General features: G+C 47.4%; 1 protein-coding gene across 9 annotated transcripts in view; it reads right to left on the bottom strand.

Moving 5' to 3' along the window:
* The window catches only part of tbc1d19 (TBC1 domain family, member 19), a 198269-nt gene that overhangs the window by 159988 nt on the left and 22108 nt on the right, over nucleotides 1–16173 (bottom strand). For all 9 annotated transcript variants that reach the window (XM_085968188.1, XM_085968140.1, XM_085968160.1 and 6 more), the window contains one exon: nucleotides 14194–14239. In XM_085968188.1, coding sequence (XP_085824314.1) covers nucleotides 14194–14239 — 46 coding nt within the window. The remainder of the gene's footprint in view (nucleotides 1–14193; nucleotides 14240–16173) is intronic.

Raw genomic sequence — 16173 nt, 5'->3', positions numbered from 1 at the left:
CCGCAAACGAGACTCCAGGATGGTATGTTGCCTCCCTGGTGCAAGGGCCAAGGATGTCTCGGAGTGGATGCAGGGCATTCTGGGGGGGGGGGGGGGGGGGACAGCCAGTTGTTGTGGTGCACATAGGTACCAACGATATAGGTTAAAAACTGGGATAAGATCCTAAAAGCTGAATATAGGGAGTTAGGAGGTAAATTTAAAAATAGGACCTCAAAAGGTAGTAATCGCAGGATTGCTACTAGTGCCACGTGCTAGTCAGAGTAGAAATAGAAGGATGTTTCAGATGAATACGTGGCTAGAGGAATGGTGCAAGGGGGAGGGATTCAAATTCCTGGGACATTGGAACCGGTTCTGCGGGAGGTGGGACCAGTACAAACTGGACGGTTTGCACCTGGGCAGGACCGGGATCGATGTCCTAGGAGGAGTGTTTGCTAGTGCTGTTGGGGAGGGTTTAAACTAAAATGGCAGAGGGTTGGGAACCTGTGCAGGGAGACAGACGAAAGGGAAGCAAGGATAAAAGCAAAAGACAGGAAGGAGAAAGGCAAAAGTGGCAGGCAGAGAAATCAAGGGTGTAAATCAAACATGGCCACAGTAAATAATAATTCTAAAAGGTCCAAGAGTGTTAAAAAAACAAGCCTGAAGGCTTTGTGTCTTAATGCGAGGAGCATTGGTAATAAGGTGGATGAATTAGCTGCGCAAATATATGTAAACGGATATAATATAATTGGGTTTATGGAGACATGGCTCCAGGGTGACGAAGGCTGGGAATTAAACATCCAGGGGTGTTCAATATTCAGGAAAGACAGGCAAAAAGGAAAAGGAGGTGGGGTAGCATTGCTGGTTAAAGAGGAGATTAACACAATAGTAAGGAAGGATATAAGCTCCGATGATGTGGAATCTGTATGGGTAGAGCTGCGAAATACCAAGGGGCAGAAAACGTTAGTGGGAGTTGTATACAGACCACCAAAACAGTAATGCTGAGGTTGGGGATGGCATTAAACAGGAAATTAGAGACACGTGCAATAAGGGCAGAGCAGTTATCATGAGTGACTTTAATCTACATATAGAACAACAGAAAACGCTGGAAAAACTCAGCAGGTCAGGCAACATCCGTGGAGAGAAAGAGTCAACGTTTCAGGTCGAAGACCCTTCATCAGAACTTAATCTGCATATGGATTGGGCTAACCAAATTAGTAACAATACTGTGGAGGGGGAATTCCTAGAGTGTTTACGGGATGGTTTCCTGGGCCAATATGTCGAGGAACCAACTAGAGATCAGGCCATCTTAGACTGGGTATTATGTAATGAGAAAGGATTAATTAGCAATCTTATTGTGCAAAGCCCCTTGGGGAGGAGCGATCATAATATGATAGAAATCTTAATGAAGAATTCTCCCCATCTGAGGATGGAGAGTGAAGTATTTAACTCCGAGACTAGGGTCCTGAACTTCAGTAAAGGAAACTACGATGGTATGAGGCGTGAGTTGGCTAGGATGGATTGGGGAACGTTACTTAAAGGGTTGACGGTGGATAGGCAATGGCAAACATTTAAAGATCGCATGGATGAACTACAGAATTTGTTCATCCCTGTTTGGCACAAAAATAAAACAAAAAAAGGTGACTCAACCGTGGCTAACAAGGGAAATTAGCGATAGCATAAGATCCAAGGAGAGCACATATAAATTGGCCAGAAAAAGCAGCAAACCTGAGGATTGGGAGCAATTTAGGATTCAGCAAAGGAGGACAAAGGGATGAAGTAAGAGGGGGAAAATAGAGTATGAGAGTAAGCTTGCGCGGGAACATAAAAACTGACTGTAAATGCTTCTATAGATATGTGAAGAGAAGACGATTGGTGAAGTCAAGCATAGGTCCCTTGCAGTCAGAATCAGGGGAATTTATAATGGGGAACAAAGAAATGGCAGACCAATTAAATACATACTTTGGTTCTGTCTTCACAAAGGAGGACACAAATAACCTCCCAGAGATGTCAGGGAACATAGGGTCTAATGAGAGGGAGGAACTGAATGAAATCAGTACTTGTAGGGAAATGGTGTTAGGGAAATTGACGGGATTGAAGGCCGATAAATCCCCAGGGCCTAATAATCTATATCCTAGGGTACTTAAGGAAGTGCCCCTACAAATAGTAGATGCATTGCTGGTCATCTTCCAAAATTCTATAGACTCTGGAACAGTTCCCATGGATTGGAGGGTAGCTAATGTAACCCCACCAGTTAAAAAAGGGGATAGAGAGAAAACGGGGAATTATAGACCGGTAAGCCTGACATCGGTAGTGGGGAAAATGCTAGAGTCCATTATAAAAGATGTAATAGAGCACTTGGATAACAGTGACCGGATCGGACAAAGTCAAAATGGATTTACAAAAGACTTTCAGAAGGCTTTCGCCAAGGTCCCGCATAAGAGATTAGCATGCAAAGTTAAAGCACATGGGAAAGGGGGTAAGGTACTGACTTGGATAGAGAACTGGTTGGCAGACAGGAAGCAAAGAGTTGGAATAAACGGGTCTTTTTCCGAGTAGCAGGCAGTGACTAGTGGGGTACCACAGGGATCGGTGCTGGGACCCCAGTTATTCACAATATATATTAATGATCTAGACGAGGGGACTAGATGTAATATCTCCAAGTTTGCAGATGACACAAAGCTGGGTGGGCGTGTGTGCTGTGAGGAGGATGCAGAGAAACTCCGGTATGATTTGGACAGGTTGGGTGATTATACTGCATCTGCTATGCATCTGCCCAATGTGAATAAATGCGAGGTTATCCACTTTGGTGGCAAAAACAGGAAGGCAGATTATTATCTGAACGGCAATAGATTGGGAAAAGGGTAAGTGCAACGAAACCTGGGTGTCCTTGTGCACCAGTCGCTGAAGGTAAGCATGCAGGTGCAGCAGGCGGTTAAGAAGGCATATGGTATGTTGGCCTTCATAGCGAGAGGATTCGAGAACAGGAGCAAGGATGTCTTGCTGCAGTTGTACAGAGCCTTGGTGAGGCCACACCTTGAGTATTGTGTGCAGTTTTGGTCGCCTTATCTGAGGAAGGATGTTCTTGCCATAGAGGGAGTGCAGCGAAGATTCACCAGGCTGATACCTGGGATGGCAGGAATGATGTATGAAGAGAGATTGGGTAGATTGGGCTTGTATTTGCTAAAGTTTAGAAGAATGAGAGGGGATCTCATTGAAACTTATAAAATTCTAACAGGACTAGACAGACTAGATGCAGGAAGGATGTTCCCGATGGTGGGAGAGTCCAGAACCAGGGGTCACAGTCTAAGGATAAGGGGTAGGCCATTTAGGACTGAGATGAGAAGGAATTTCTTCACCCAGAGAGTGGTGAACCTGTGGAATTCTCTACCACAAAAGGCAGTTGAGGCCAATTCATTAAATATATTCAAGAAGGAGTTAGATATATTTCTTAAGGCTAAAGGGATATGGGGAGAAAGCAGGGACAGGGTACTGAATTTGGATGATCAGCCATGATCTCATTAAATGGCAGAACAGGCTCGAGGGGCCGAATGGCCTACTCCTGCTCCTATCTTCTATGTTTCTATGAATGTTACCTGCCACTACTTAGCCTACACCTGAATGTCATCCAGGTCTTTCTGCATGCGGGCATGGACTGCTTCATTATCTGAGGAGTTGTGAATGGCACTGATAACTGCAGTCATCAGCGAACATCCCCACTTCTGACATTCTGATGGAGGGAAGGTCATTGATGAAGCAGCTGAAGATGGTTGGGCCGAGGACACTGCGCTGAGGAACTCTTGCAGCGATGTCCTGGGGCTGTGATGATTGACCTCCAACCACCACAACCATCTTCCTTTGTGCTAGGTATGACTCCAGCCAGTGGAGAGTTTTCCACCCCAATTCCCATTGACTTCAGTTTTACTAGGGCTCCTTGATGCCACACTCGGTCAAATGCTGCCTTGATACCAAGGGCAGTCACTCTCCCCTCACCTCTGGAATTCAGTTCTTTTGTCCATTTATTGACCAAGGCTGTAATGAGGTCTGGAGCAGAATGGTCCAGGCAGGACCCAAGCTGGACATCAGTGAGCTGGTTATTGGTAAGTGCTGCTTGATAGCACTGTTGACGACAGCTTCCATCACTTTGCTGTTGATTGAGAGTAAACTGATGGTGCAGTAATTGGCCAGATTGGATTTGTCCTGCTTTTTGTGGACAGGACATACCTGGCCAGTTTTCCACATTGTCGATTAGATGCCAGTGTTAAAGCTCTACTGGAATAGCTTGGCTAGAGGCGCAGCTAGTTCTGGAGCACAAGTCTTCAGCATGATAGCCGGGATGTTGTCGGGGCCCACAGCCTTTGCTGTATCCAGTGCGCTCAGCCGTTCTTGATATCACGTGGAGTGAATCGAATTGGCTGAAGACTGGCTTCTGTGATGGTGGGGACCTCAGGAGGAGGCCAATATGGATCATTCACTCAGCACTTTTGGCTGAAGATGGCTGCAAACGCTTTAGCTTTGTCATTTGCAGTCACGTGCTGTGCTACACCATCATGGAGGATGGGGATATTCATGGAGCCTCCTCCTCCAGTTAGTTGTTTAATGGTCCACCATTCATGACTGGATGTGGCAGGACAGCAGAGCTTTGATCTGATCCGTTGATTGTGGAATCGCTTAGCTGCCTATAGCATGCTGCTTCCGCTGTTGAACATGCATGTAGTCCTGTGTTGCAGCTTCCCCAGGTTGGCACTCATTTTTAGGTACGCCTGGTGCTGCTCCTGGCATGCTCTTTCTACACTCCTTATTGAACCAGGGTTGGTCCCTTGGTTTGATGGTAATGTTAGAGTGAGGGATATGCCGGGCCATAATGTTACAGATTGTGGTGGAATACAATTCTGCTGCTGATGGCCCACAGCGCCTCATGGATGCCCAGTTTTGAGCTGCTAGATGTGTTCTGAATCAATCCCATTTAGCACGTTGGCAGTGCCACACAACACGATGGAGGGTGTCCTCAGTGTGAAGACGGGACTTCGTCTCCACAATGACTGTGCGGTAGTCACTGCTACCAATGCGGTCATGGACAGATGCATTTGCGACAGGTAGATTGGGGAGGATGAGGTCAAGTAGGTTTTTCCCTTGTGTTGGTTCTCTCACCACCTGTCGCAGGCCCAGACTGGCAGTTATGTCCTTCAGGACTCGGCCAGCTTGCTCAGTAGTGGTGCTACTGAGTCAGTCCTGGTGATGGACATTGAAGTCCCCCACCCAGAGTACATTCTGTGCCCTTGCTACTCTCAGTGCTTCTTCCAAGTGGTGTTCAACATGGAGGAGTACTGATTAATCAGCTGAGGGAGAGCAGTAGGAGGTTTCCTTGCCCATGCTTGACCTGAAGCCATGAGACTTCATGGGGTCTGGTGTCCTGCCGGTGGGACAGGACATACCCAGGGATGGTGATGGAGGAGTCTGGGACATTTAGCTGAAAGGTATGATTCTATGAGTATTACTATGTCAGGCTGTTGCTTTACTCGTCCTTGAGACAGCTCTCCCAATTTTGACACAAGTCCCCAGATGTTGGTGAGGAGGACTTTGCAGGGTTGACTGGGCTGGGTGTGCCATTGTTGTGAGGAGGATGCAAAGAGGCTTCAAGGGGATACAGACAGGCTAATTGAGTGGGCAAGAACATGGCAAATGGAATATAATGTGGAAAAATGCAAAGTTATCCACTTTGGTCGGAAAAATAGAAAATCAGAATATTTATTTAAATGGTGAGATTGGTAAATGTTGGTGTTCAGAGGGACCCGAGTGTCCTTGTATACAAATCACTGAACGTTAACATGTAGGTACAGCAAGCAATTAAGAAAGCAAATGGTATGTTGGCCTTTATCACAAGAGGATTTGAGTATAAAAGTAAAGACGTCTTACTGCAACTATATAGGGCCCTGGTGAGACCACACCTGAACTATTGTGTACAGTTTTGGTATCTTTACCAAAGGAAGCATATACTTGCCATAGAAGGAGTGCAACAAAGGTTCACCAGACTGATTCCTGGGATGGGGGGATTGTCCTATGAGGAGAGATTGAGCAGACTAGGCCTATATTCTCTAGAGTTTAGAAGAATGAGAGGTGATCTCATTGAAACATACAAAATTCTTACAGGGCTTGACAGGGTAGATGCAGGGAGGCTGGGGAGTCTAGAACCAGGGGTCACATTCTCAGAATAAGGGGTCGCCCATTTAGGACGGAGATGAGAAATTTCTTCACTCAGAGGATGGTGAATCTTTGGAATTCTCTACTCTAGAGGGTTGTGGAGGCTCAGTCGTTGAGTATATTCAAGACAGAGATCATTAGATTTTTGAATATTAAGGGAATCAAGGGATATGGGGATAGTGCAGGAAAGTGATGTTGAGGTAGAAGATCAGCCATAATCTTATTGAATGGCAGAGCAGGCTCGAGGGGCCAAATGGCCTACTCCTGCTCCTATTTCTTATGTGTATGTAGTCTGAAAAATATCCAGCACTGAGCCAGGTGGTGGGTAAAGCTTCAGCAACATCTTTCTGGTGTGACCAGGACCTCTTTGTTGAAGAGGCCCTTCACCAGGAGTAACCCTGTATTGCAGAGTCAATAGAACCCCCCTTGAAGGGATCATTTGTGTTTCGCCTTTGGTTTATGTAGTCTTTGGTATTAACTGATGTTGATGTCCTCAACATTTCAGCAATGTGGTCATAGACACAAACCAGTGCCAGAAAGTCCGAGGATGACTTGCTTCCACACTAAAAATGAGTTCTCAGATGACTGATGAGTCCAATGTGGGACCTACAGTCTCTGTCACAGGTGGGGCAGACGGTGGTGGAAGGGGCGGGTGGGGTGCGTGGGTTGACGTGCGTTCCTTGCGCTTGGCTTCCGCTTGCTCTCGGTGAAAAGACTCTAGGTGTTCGGCGCCTTCCCGGATGCTTCTCCACTTTGTGCGGTCTTGGGCCAGGGATTTTCAAGGAGGCTTTGAGGGTGTCCTTGAAGCATTTCCCCTGCTCACCTGGGGCTCTCTTGCCGTGGTGGAGCTCAGAGTAGAGCGCTTGTTTTGGGAGTCTCGTATCGGGCATGCAAACAATGTGGCCCATCCATCGGAGCTGATTCGAGCATGGGGACGTTGGCCTGAGCGAGAACACTGACGTTGGTGCGCCTATCCAGCCAATGGATTCGCAGGATCTTGCAGAGGCAGCGTTGGTGGTACCTCGCCAGTGCTTTGAGGTGCCTGCTGTACATGGTCCATGTCTCTGAAGCATACAGCAGGGCGGGTATCACTACTGCTCCCATGAGCTTGGTGCCGGGTTTGAGGTCCTGGTCTTCAAACACTCTCTTCCTCAGGCGACCGAAGGCTGCACTGGCACACTGAAGGCAGTGTTGGACTTAGTCATCGACGTCTGCCCTTGTTGACAGTAGGCTCCCGAGGTATGGAAAGTGGTCCACGTTGTCCAAGGCTTCGTCATGGATTTTGATAATCGGGGAGCAGTACTGTGTGGCGGGAGCAGGTTGGTAGAGGACCTTTGTCTTACGGATGTTTACTGCAAGGCCCGTGCTCTCGTATGCTTCGGTGAAGGTGTTGACGATGGTTTGGAGTTCAACCTCAGCGTGTGCAGACGTAAGCGTCGTCTGCATACTCTAATTCGATGACAGAGGGAACGACCTTGGATCTGGACTGGAGGCTGAACAATTTCCCGTTTGTTCTGTAGATTAGCTCCACTCCAGTGGGGAGCTTACTGAGGGTGAGATGGAGCATTGCAGCCAGGAAGATAGAGAAGAGCATTGGTGCGATGACACAGCCTTGCTTGACCCCAGTCCGTACGTGAATTGGGTCTGTGGTGGGTCCGTTGGTCAGGATCACGGCTTGCATGTCGTCGTGAAGCAGGCGGAGGATGGTGACAAACTTTTGAGGGCAGCCGAACTTGAGGAGGACACTCCATGATCCCTCACGGTTGACGGTGTCGAAGGCCTTTGTGAGGTCAAAGGCGGCCATGTACAGCGGTTGGTGCTGTTCCCTGCATTTCTCTTGTAGTTGACGCACGGTGAAGATCACGTCCATGTGTCCCTTAGTGGGCGGAATCCACACTGAGACTCTGGGAGGAGTTCTTCAGCCACTGGGAGAAGGCGATTGAGGAGGATTCTTGCGATGACTTTCCCTGTGGCAGACAGCAGGGAGACTCCTCTGTAATTACCGCAATCGGACTTGTCACCTTTCTTGAAGATGGTCACGATTACGACGTCTCGGAGATCCCTGGCATGCTCTCCTCCTTCCAAATAAGAGAAGTGGTAAGTGTGGCATGATTGGGAGTCACAGGTGACTTTGGACTTACGATTCCCCCAAGCTCACCACCACTGGGGTTTCCCTTGTGCCATGTCGGAGTCTGTTGTAGACTAATTGATAAGAGATTGATTGGTATAATTAGTCAATAACTCGATTATCATTGTGTCATGCGAGTACCAGAATGGTAGAAGGCAAACTAGATGGACCATGGTCTTTCTTCCTCTAGCAAATCCTATGTTCCTATGGCATGCGACGATTTTGGCAGCAAGCATTTGATGCATTTTGAGCCATCATGCATAGGTTATTGCAGTTTGCACAGTGCTCTAGGCCCTTGTCAAAGTTTGGTGTCAACATATTAATTCCAATCTTCCAAGGTTGCACTGGCAGTGCAGAGTCTCACTGAATGCAGGCACAGGTCAGAAAACTGGGCCCTGACCTCATGCACCCAATTTGGAGCTCATCTAAATATCTAATGCCTGTTTTTAATGGCAACAAAAAGCCTGCTTTACAGGCATGTGAGCGCTTTATTTCGATGAAATATTTAAGTAAATAATTTCCCGCACTATATTTCACAACTACAGGCAAGGCTCCTTCCACAATGCACCCACACAAGAGAGAGCATGGCAGGGAAACAGGCTTTGCCTGCTTTGAAGTCTTTCTTAAAGTAAGCTTGTTCTTTGTTGCCGTTACATTGTGTGTTTTGAAGTCTGCATTTTTTGTTGTGCATTGAACAGTTGACATACTACTACTCTCTCCACCACAACCCCCCCCCACTTTATTGTTGTCTTTTTGTTCAAAAATCTACATTTGTCTAAGACATATGTTTCTGGAGTCTGAGTAACTCTTACTGCAACTCAAAGTTGGGAGCATAATAATCCCTTTTGCTATTCCATGGAGCAGCATGCATTGGATGCGGAAAAACAATTCAGAACAGCACAACATTTTCAGATTCAACAATATGTCACTGTTATAGATATCCAAAGACCCATGTTAATGGATGATGCCACTCCTACCTGGATATGCTACAGGAGATCTGCCAAGGATGTCTCCACTTCACAGCAGAGGCAGTGACTGAGCTATGAAACCCACTGCAGGCTGAATTACAGACAACGTCGAAGTCAGGGTTGGCTCCTCCCATTACTGTCAATGTCACTCAGGCATTAAGCTTCTCTGCAATGGGATCCTTTTAAGCCTCTGCAGGGGACATCAGCCAAATAATCTAGTCCACAGTACATACTTTTATAAAGTAGTGACTAACGAGATGTTTACCTGGGGGGAATGCCTTTATCACTTTCCTAATGGAAAACAGACACAAAACCTGTTCCTCGAACGACTGCTCTTGCCGCATCTCGAGATCCACGCTCAACGCCATGCGGCGCCACATGAACACTCTCGACCTCTCTCTTCAGCAGCACCGATGTACTCTATCTCAAAGCTGTCCGGGTCCACAGTTCCATTTCATCCTTCCGACTCATCCGACGCTTCAACAAAAAACTTTTTTTTCTTCCTTTCCGATGTCAAGGATCGCAAGCTTCATCAACTCTTGAACACCATTGGCCCTCCGGAACCTTCTTCCCCTTCGCTTTCCTCTGACACCCCTTCTCCCAATCTCACCCCCTGCCGCGTTTTCACTATCCCCTCTCTGACCCCGAACGATCAGTCCTCAGCAAAGGCCTAAGCTTCATCCTCTTACGCCCCCACCTCAATGAATTTCGAGCTCGGCACAATGTTGAGCTCTTTTTCTGCCGCCTTCGACTCCGTGCCCAGTTCTTTGGCCAAGAGTCTTCCTCCCGCACGGCTGACTCTTTCTCCCGCTTTCAGAATTCCCGTTCTACCTGGACCCCTCCCTCTGGCCTCTTACCCTCTCTAGATCTTTTCATTGCTAACTGCCGCCGTGACATCGGTGTTCTCCATTTCTCTGCTCCCCACACTCACTCCAACCTACCTCCCTCTGAACTTGCAGCACTCCATTCTCTCAGATCCAACCCCGACATTGTCATTAAACCTGCTGACAAGGGTAGTGCTGTTGTTGTTTGGCAAACCGACCTCTACCTAGCGGAAGTTTAACGCCAACTCTCCGACACCTCCTCCTGCCTCCACCTGGGCCATGACCCCACTACCGAACATCAAACCACAGTTTCCAAGACTGTCACTGATCTCATCTCATCTCTGGAGATCTTCCCCCCCCCCCACGGCCGCCAACCTCATAGTTCCCCAACCCCGCACAGCCCGCTTCTACCTCCTTCCCAAGATCCACAAACAGGACTGCCCTGGTAGACCCATCGTTTCAGCCTGTTCTTGCCCCACGGAACTTATCTCTTCCTATCTGGACTCTATTTTTTCTCCCCTTGTCCAGTCTCTTCCCACCTACATCCGCAACTCTTCCGACGCCCTCCACCACTTTAACAGTTTCCAGTTTCCTGGCTCCAACCGCCTCCTTTTCACCATGGACGTACAATCCCTCTACACCTCCATCCCCCAACCAGGATGGCCTGAGGGCGCTCCGCTTCTTCCTTGAACAGAGGCCCAACCAGTCCCCATCCACCACCACCCTCCTCTGCCTGGCTGAACTTGTTCTCACATTGAACAACTTCTCCTTTGACTCCACTCATTTCCTCCAAATTAAAGGTGTTGCTATAGGTACCCGCATGGGTCCTAGCTATGCCTGCCTTTTCGTGGGATATGTGGAACACTCTTTGTTCCAGTCCTACTTGGGTCCCCTCCCTCACCTCTTTTTCCAGTACATTGATGACTGTATCGGTGCCGTTTCCTGCTCTCGCCCTGAACTGGACAATTTCATTCACTTTGCCTCCAATTTCCACCCTTCCCTCACCTTCACATGGTCCATCTCCGGCCCTTCCCTTCCTCGACTTCTCTGTCTCCATCTCTGGGGATAGGTTATTGACCAACATTTACTACAAGCCCACTTACTCCCACAGCTACCTGGACTACACTTCCTCCCACCCCGCCTCCTGTAAGGGCTCTATTCCATTCTCCCACTTTCTCCGTCTCTGCCGCATCTGCTATGATGATGCCACCTTCCACACCAGTGCTTCCGACATGTCTTCCTTTTTCCTCAACCAAGGATTCCCTTCTACCGTGGTTGACACGGCCCTCAACCGTGTCCGTTCTATCTCCTGCACTTCTGCACTCACCCCTACCCCTCCCTCCCGGAACCACGATAGGGTTCCCCTTGTCCTTACCTTTCACCCCACCAGCCTCCACATTCAACGGATCATCCTCCGCCATTTCTGCCACCTCCAACTTGATCCCACCACCAAACGCATCTTCCCCTCACCTCCCCTTTCAGCATTCCGTAGAGACCGCTCCCTCCACGACACCCAGGTCCACTCCTCTATCACCCCCAGCACCCCTTCCCCTTCCCCCTGGCACCTTCCCGTGCAAGCGCAGGAGATGCAACACCTGCCCTTATACCTCCCCCCTTCCCATTGTCCAGGGCCCCAAACACCCCTTCCAGGTGAAAGTGATTTACTTGTACTTCTTGCAATCTAGTATACTGTATTCGCTGCTCACGATGCGGTCTCCTCTACATTGGGGAGACCAAACGCAGATTGGGTGACTGCTTTGTGGAACACCATCGTTCAGTCTGTAAGGGTGACCCCGAGCTTCCGGTCGCCTGTCATTTCAATTCACCGCTCCATTCCCACTCAGACTTCACCGTCCTCGGCCTCTTGCATTGTTCCACAGAAGCTCAGCGTAAGCTCGAGGAACAGCACCTCTTCTTCCGATTAGGCACTTTACAGCCTTCCGGACTCAATATCGAGTTCAACAATTTCAGATCATAACCTCGGCCCCTATTATATTTTTATATATTTTTTATCCACACTTTTGGTTTGTGCCTTCTTTTTTTCTCTCCCACATGGCAGCTGTCTTTCATTCTGCCAGCGCATTTCACACTTCATCTAGAGCCATCCTTTGTTTCTTTACCTGCCCTATTACCATCTCGTCTCACCTTGAATATCTCTTCATGTCTCTTCACCTCTCACAGACCTTCCCTTTTGTTCTTTCATCCCCTCCCCCATTTCCCAGCCCCCAAACTTGCTTTTTCAGCCGTTTCATTTCCTGTTTTTTTCTCAGTTCTGACGAAGCGTCTCCAACCTGAAACGTTAACTCTGTTTCTCTCTCCACAGATGTTGCCTGGCCTGCTGAGTTTTTCCAGCATTTTCTGTTGTTATTACAAAACTTTCACTGTCTGGTAAGCTTTCCAAGAGTCCATTACAGACAAAACCAGTGTGGCCAGAGGCTCCTGATATTAACTTCAATGCCTGTATCAAAAAGTTGGGGTACCACTATAAATGTGCAGGTCATTTCAGAAATGTTATCCTGCATGTTAACGCTCATCATGTTGGTAGCAACCATGATGCTTTCATTATGCAGCAGTCAATGAGCCACTGGCGTTACAACTTCCATGGATGAAGGCCAATCCCGTATGCAACAGAGAGAACACTTACCCTGGCACTTCTACAGATACAAGATGTCTTCCTTGTTTGCTCCCAATATGATGGGCCTAGGAGACTTCATTTACTCTCTCTGGCATTTCCCTCAATGCAGCTTGCAATTTGGACTCTACAGGGCAGCGGTCTTCTGCACCACCCTCCTTTGCTGCAGCTCCAAGATGTCATCAGTGAAGGGGACCGATGTGCTCACATTACTCCTGGCAGTCATATCCTCACGCAACAAATGGTTTGTTTGCAGAGCCAAGAGTTGTCTCCCCTAAGGGCCTACACCAGCCTTTCATAAGCTGCTGATTCTCAACCAATAGCACCTTGGCCTTACATACATTTTCTACATAAAGGGAGTCTCTGAAGAGGTCAGCTTTCTTCCCAAAATTTGTTTAGGACAACCCTCTCCACTAATAGCACAGTTACACCTTGAGTGAGCACAGACTTAATTTTGTAGCTGAGGAGGAACTAATTTTATATTGATGCATTCAATATATTGCACTGGTCGATACCATATCAGCAACTGTCCAGTGGGGGACATTCTCTGTGCTAAAACTAAATAGCAATTTTGTGCGTTGGTCCCTTTGTGCTCTATTTATTTGCTTTTTGGCTTTCTTTGAAATGGCCACCTAGAAAGCATATGGTTGGCTGATGGTGTTGCCATGTGATCTGACCAGAGCATTCAGACTAACTAATCAACTGTGCAGATGCTTCAAATTGTTGGGAAAAACCTGGAAAATAAATTGGGATAACAGCACAGACCCAGACTCTGTATCACACAGGAGTTTTAAACCATGTGTGGCACCTCCGAACTGCACTATCAACTTTGTCATGTGCATATTAAGCATGTAGTTTGTCTAGAACAAAATCAAGCTTATGCTATACTCCTGCAGTGTGCAGAGGATGCTTAATCCAGAATTTCTACTGTTTCTAATACTATAAACTGCAATTATTTTTCATCACTATTATATAAAAGTATTCGAGATACTTCCAAGTATTTCTGTATTTTCTGAATTATAAAGTTTATTCATTTTGATAGCATTGTGCAACACTCCAACTGAGCGCTAACAGAGTAAACAAACACATAGGCTCAATTTCCCACTCAGCTGAGTTCTGGATTTCAAATGCTTTGCTGAGGTGCGGTGTTGAATCAACACCAGGTGCCTCTTTGAAGGGAAGGATGAAATATCAAGTGTCATCCCCAAGTTAGTCTCATGCATCTCCCAGTATTTAGATAAAAAGTAGTGTTTTGTAAGCTTAGGAGCTGATTCCCACCTGCTCTCTTGACCATGAATACCGAGTCTGCACTGCAAATTGAAAATTAAACCTACAAACTAAAAATTAAAAAGTGTTATTTTGTTCAAAAATTCTTTGCAAAATATTTAACGTGTACAAGAATCAAGGGAGGGAAGCCTACATATGCACACTTGTTACAGAAATGCACATCTTTAAAACACCTACACATTGAGCTCACGGTAGACAGCATTCTGCAGCTTCTTTTCCCAACCTGTAAAACAAGCAAAATATTTTGGTAAAAACACATTCAGAAATAATTAATTAGTTAAATTTTTCCCTCCCTACCTTCAAAAGGATATTAATACACTGAAGAAAATCTGGATAAAAACTACTAGGATGACTTTGAGGTTTAAGGTTCTAAGTTATAAAGAGAAACTCAAAGAACTGGGCCTAGAAATTGGGTTTTGGTCTTGCCAGGGCTGTAGCGCCAGAAAGTTTGCGCCAGCGGTAATGCGGCAGCGCGCGACGAAAATTCGGGTGCGCCGGGCCCAGACGGCGGCGGGCGCTAAAACCCTCCTTTAGCGCCTCAAAACGGGCGTGAACTTGGGTTTCCCGGCGCTAATCCCCCGCTGCGGCACCAGATGCGGTGCGGCAGGCGGGGGAACTGCAGGCCTCCTCCTCCTGTTAAGGAGGAGCTGCCTGCAGCCGACAACTGTCCGGCGGATTGACCCGACATCTGAGCCCGGCACCTCGGGGAAGTGCCGGGCTCGCATCAGACACTGATCAGGGCCGCGGGGGGGGAATGCAGGAGTCCGGGAAGGGAGGTGCGGGCAGGCGGCCGCCGGGAACGCGGCCGGCCGCCGCTCCACCTTTATGCGCCGGCGCACACTGGGGGAAGACTCTGTTGCCAGAGTCTTAGTTGCGCCTGCCACGGGCAAGGCGGGCGCAACTGAATTTCGGCTTGGGGCCGGGTTACCACGGCAACCGGGACGCTGCGCACACCGATGACGTCATCGGTGCCGGCGCAGCGCTACCGGTGCAACGCCGATTTAGGGCCCCAGGGAATTTCTCAACTGGCCATAACTCCGGCGCTAGGCCCTCTAGCGCCTCAAATGCGGCGCTAAGCCTACCGAATTTCTAGGCCCTGATTTTTTTCTTAAAGAAAAGGAACAGATTTGAGTACTAAAAGGTGACTGTTGTTTTTGTATCTGAATAGCATGAAGTAGTGAAAGCACTCGAGTTTCCTGCTGGATATCAACCCGGAGTTCAGATCCTGGCGCTCCACTCACTTGGAGCGGTCAGGACCTTCTAACTCAGGGGCGGGAGAACTACCACTAAGCCAAAGGCTTGCTCATTGAGAAGCATGAACAACACAACACAAACAAGTTAGTTAGTATGAACTGTATTCACAGAACTAGAAAACAAGTAGAAAATTAGTAACATCAAGGAAAACCAGAGATTTGGAGAAATTATATTTTCTACAATATAGTGGGTACATGCATGAAAACTTTCCTGCAAAAGCAGTTAATACTATGCTGATGAACTTATTTTTTATATAAAAAAAAGAGTTGAATAGATAGCCGTTTAGGAACAGGATTGAAGATTATAAGGAGAGACATAGACCAAGAGCAACCAAACAGATCCAGAGCGACAGGTTGTTTTATCCAACATTATGAAGGAGGGGGGAGATAGATTTGTCCCGGAGATTCCTGAAAGGTACAGATGTCAACCAGTTCAGTGGGGAGGCTTCAAACAAAGGCCGGTCAAACAAATGTCTGTCACTTTATCATAGCAAAACAAGAAAAACTTATCATATGGAGTATCTGGGTTTCTCTTGCACAATTCTGAGGCCAGTTACACAGAAATATAGGCAGAACTCTAGTTACAAACTGCCAGCCTTTCTTTTTACCTGGGAAATGGTATGCACGTACAGAGGTGGAGGGAAGTATTTACATTTCCACAGTGAAGACTCATATTGTACTTTGAACAAGACAGGCTACATGATTATACCCATGTACCCAGTACAGATGAATCTCCACAGAATTTTTCTTAACTGAAATGGAAGAAAATCAACATATGGGTCAACTTGCCCAACAGGATTACTAGTCACTTTCATTCAACTAAAACCCTCAATCTAGAGAGTGTCCCACTCATACTCATTTAGAGCTGTGGAGAGGTTAGACTGAATTCCAGATGCGAGTACAA

Source organism: Somniosus microcephalus, chromosome 2 (assembly GCF_052327205.1).
Source record: "Somniosus microcephalus isolate GS21.2 chromosome 2, FLI_Smic_1.0, whole genome shotgun sequence".
NCBI classification, from domain to species: Eukaryota; Metazoa; Chordata; class Chondrichthyes; order Squaliformes; family Somniosidae; genus Somniosus; species Somniosus microcephalus.
Note: the sequence above shows the minus strand (reverse complement) of the source record. Positions and strands in the feature narration are given on the sequence as shown.